General features: G+C 44.7%; 1 protein-coding gene across 1 annotated transcript; it reads right to left on the minus strand.

Annotated features, from left to right (window-relative positions):
• Positions 1-337: 337 nt before the first annotated feature.
• Positions 338-2783, minus strand: LOC137991784 (uncharacterized). Its single transcript, XM_068836821.1, has 2 exons — positions 2647-2783; positions 338-2308 (listed from the first exon to the last, which is right to left on the minus strand). Exons 1-2 carry the CDS (start codon positions 2695-2697, stop codon positions 338-340), a joined length of 2022 nt encoding a protein of 673 aa, XP_068692922.1. The 5' UTR covers positions 2698-2783.
• Positions 2784-4248: the final 1465 nt, after the last annotated feature.

Raw genomic sequence — 4248 nt, forward strand, 5'->3', positions numbered from 1 at the left:
GGCACGGTTACCCTAAACATAATTTATGAAGGGCTTTTGATGATCTTATCGATAATGATGAAAACGTAGCTTCTTCTTAAAAAACATACTCAATTCAAGACTAAAGTGCAAAAACCATACCCTGTTTATGACCAAAATGGCCAAAATCGATACCCTATCTATGACCAAAACGGCTGAAAAGCAGATACCTATATAGCCCATAAAAGGGAGTACCCCCCCCCCCCCCACCGGGGCTCAGTCACTGTAAGGTTCTATGGAAAGCTCACCTCACCTCACCTCACCTATTACCTACTAAATAAAGGCATAAATGTAAACAGCTGATTTAATTGTCTCGGTTTTACGAGGCACAGCTGCATTCGTCCACAAGCTGCGACAAACGACTGATATACGGATTCTTTCGTCTTTGCGTTATATCGGAGACATCCAAGCCCAGTTCAATGCAAATGCTACGCAACATGTCCACACTTAGAGACGTCGGTTTCTTCTTGCACGCTTGCATGAGGTCACAGATATTGTAGCCTGAAGAGGATACAATTGGGTGCTGAAGAGAAACCTCCCTCATCACACGCGCACAGATTTTCGAATGGGTCGTCTGCGCCAACGCTGCCCTGTTATCTTCTGCTGGGACCGCGTCGTCTGAATCTCCACGGTTCACTGTACTGGGAGCCAGCCTTTTCTTTGCTGCCAGTCTTGAGAAGAATCCAGTGATTTGCTTTCCTGTTAGAACTTGTTCTGGTTGAAACCGACGAACTCCCAACTCGTCCCTTGCAGATCTCATTAATTTTGAGACCTCACTCGGATCTGCTTTCCGTCCACTTTGCTCGCCAATTTCAAATTGCTGTTTCAAAAATTCATTCTGTTTCTGCGTAAAACGAGCCTTCTTGGTGATTGTCTTTAGAGCGCATCCCATTGGAAGGGGAGTTAAGCATTGGCTCTGTTCTTCACATTGTAACTGTACAGTGGGAATCCTACTACCTTCATCCATTAGCTTTGAAGCGTAAACTCGTTTTGCCTTGTCATACAGTGTTTCCTGTTCAGGGAGTCGTTTGTGTTTACCCGTGTCCAAATGTGCTTGTAGCGATGTAAAATGGCTGTAGGCTTTTATACATCCTTCCTCGGGGCACGGGAAAAGTAGTGAAGCTTGATCATTTTCACTATCATCATCATCTTGGTCTTGACTGGTGGTCTCGTTGGTTGCTTCTGGATCCCGTTTAGATGATTTCTTTACATGCCTGTGTCTCACGCTCTTGAAAGATGGCGTGGTCTGCGATGGGGGATCAAGGACTTCTAGAACTTCCGGGATCTGCAAAACGCCCCCAAATTGAGACCACGGTATCAACTTACCTGGACCCACATTGAACGCTCTCCACGCACGTATTCCGCTCTCTTCATACTTGAAGTTGTTAAGCAAGCTAACACCCTCCCATTTGACTGGCGGAGTAATTGACGTATTAAGTGAGACGTAACTAGCTTTCGCACGAGACTCTGGACCAGACTCTATGGCAGTTTTCAGCTGCACAGCTGTTGTCACATCATGACCCTCGTTAACATATCTTCCTACATCTCCCTTAATAGTTGCTGCTTGACGGTCGCAGACTCCTTTGCCGCCTTGAGGGTCGGAAAAGTCGTTCCGTTCTACAACCACCCCAGCGATGTCACCTGCTAGTTTAGCTGAAACGATTGTATACCCGCCGTGGTAACAGCCTGCATTATCTTGCTTGTAATAAGCTCTTTCTAATTGCGGCATTTCCTTCTTCAGTGAGGCGAGGCAGTCCTGCATTATAGATACCACGACGGCACTGTCTTGTGAACAGTTCTGAAAGACATGTACAAATGTTTGAGACTCAAAGTGCTCGCTTTCTTCCGACTTTCTGATTGCAACTGTAATATGCCATGGTAACCCACGCTTAGCAAACCAGTCCGACTGCGGCTCTCGAAATTTCCGTGGCATGTATTTCATCGCCCAATCCTGAACAAGGAACACATCAGATTTGCTCTTGATTTTAGCTAAAACAGAACATTTGGCTTGATCCTGGTGAACGGAGCGCAACTGATGGGATTTCCAGATCATGATGTTATTTGTTGCTTGCTTAATAGTGTGCAGCATGTACTCCTTCTCCTCTTCATTGCAAAGTGCATGAGAACACTCACTTTCCAAGGTAGTTAGAACTTCCTGCAACTGGCAGCACTGCGCGCATGACTCATTGTGTGGGTGATCGCAGCAGGCTTGAAAGTCAGAGTCTGTTGAATCACTTAGGGCGTAAGTCCTACAGTGATCAGCAATGCTCGACGACTCAACCACATGGACCTGAAACACACCAAAGACAACACAAACCGCAATTGTTGTTTTTACGTATACAATTTTAATTGCAATACTTTCTTGAATAAGTGACACCCCCGTCCCCCTCATTCTCCGAATTAAGCGTCCCTCGAATAAAACCCTCGTTCCATTAGGTGTTTACTTCTGATACTAACTTTCAAATAAAATATAATAAAAATAAAAATATAGTACAAATATCCAGCAAGATCACAGTATTTTTACTTTGGGAAAGTAGTTCACAAAACCTGCTGTGGATCATGTTTCTCCCATTTTCGTGAATTTCATGTGCCAAACCTCATACTAAATTTTGTAACGAAATAAAATACCTTGTAGTCACTCTTAAGGTATTGCTTTGATGAGCGCAGCTGTTGCTTCATTTCTCTCGCCCAGACTTCCGTTTTACCACAGTCAACCAGTTTATCGACCAGTTTGTCCAAGTCATCAAATGCCTCGGTTCCTTGGGCGGAAAAGTTATCAAGTCCTTGTAAAGACTTCCTAACAGACGCTGAACACTCTTCCAAAACTCTATGTAGTGTTCGCTTGCTCATGGGCTCAAAACCTCTTTCACTACAGTATTGTTGGTACTGTTGAACAATACGCTCAGGTATCATCATTCTGATCACGTTTGGGGTCTTAATAACCTCACCAGTTGATAGCTTCAAAAGCCTTTCGCCAAAAGGAACATCATGAAGAACATGCGGACTTGTGATGAACGAAATGAAATCTTCTAATTTTCCTTGGTCAACTTTCATCCTCCGGTATTCATGGCTTGGAATCGGTTCTGCTCTCCCGTGTAGCAAGGTATGGTGTCGAGCTATGTTATAGCGGTAATTGGTGGCTGTTGGGATAAACTCCTGCACCTCTTTGAAAGACAACTTGTCAGACAGGATTGAGAGTATTTGCCGTCGAGTACTCCAGTGCTGAGCCTTTAAGTAACTCTCGGCAAACGCTTCAAGAAGCTCCAGATCCTTCCGACTTTTCCCACCAGTTGTTCTTAGATAACCTTTGCGCTCACATAATTCATCCCACAAGCATTTTGAGTCTTTTGGAGCAAGGACATCCAGAACTGCTGAAACGCACTGCTCGGCTTTTCTCACATATCGGCGCTTAGAACGGCTTTGCGCTTCATTCCACGGTACTGACAGTACGTGGCGCACTGGGCTGATGTCTCGAACCTGTAGAAAGCGGTTGAGCTGTTCCCTGGACTCGTCTTGAACGTCGGTTAAACTATCTTCACTTTCCTGTGAAGCCTCGTCTGGTACATAAAAACTCTCTCGTTTAGACTTGGCTTTACATTCAGTATCAGTGGCCGGAATGGAAAAAGAAATGTCTCTATCAGTTTCATGATGGACCTGAAGTGCGAAAAAGGAAAGAAAAGTTTGAATTCCCTGTGCGACACTAGGGGGGGGGGGGGGGGGGGGGAGAGGGGGGCTGGTGGGTGGAGGCGGAGAAGGTACTTTTCTCTATTGTCTTAGGTATTTATGTCTTTTTAGGGTCTGTGTACACAAAGAGAGGGTTCCTCGGCTAACGAGTTACCCGAACAACTGAGCTACCCTGCATGGAAGAGCCAATTTTTCATACGTTCCGTTAGAAAACACATTGGAGCGTTTACATGCCAGACAGGGTGACCCGACTAGCCGAGGGGAGAAGACGGCTAAGGTAGCGTTATACTCCAAGGCAGCCTTCAACGTGAACTGCCTCTAGTAACTACGATCAATTAGTAGAGTGAAAAGTAATAGCCCAATACACTGAAAAGCAGCTGCTAGCGGAACGAGTGATTAAAAATTTACACTTACTACCTGTTTGTCCGTCATCTGGTTTGTTGTGCTTAGCGGCCGCTATTTTTAGTTAATGAGATCTTCGTTTATTTTTATACTCTGATTTCACATTTCTATTTCTTATTTTAGCATTTTATTTAGGGCTACATA

Source organism: Montipora foliosa, chromosome 2, assembly GCF_036669935.1.
Source record: "Montipora foliosa isolate CH-2021 chromosome 2, ASM3666993v2, whole genome shotgun sequence".
In the NCBI taxonomy this organism is placed as follows: Eukaryota; Metazoa; Cnidaria; class Anthozoa; order Scleractinia; family Acroporidae; genus Montipora; species Montipora foliosa.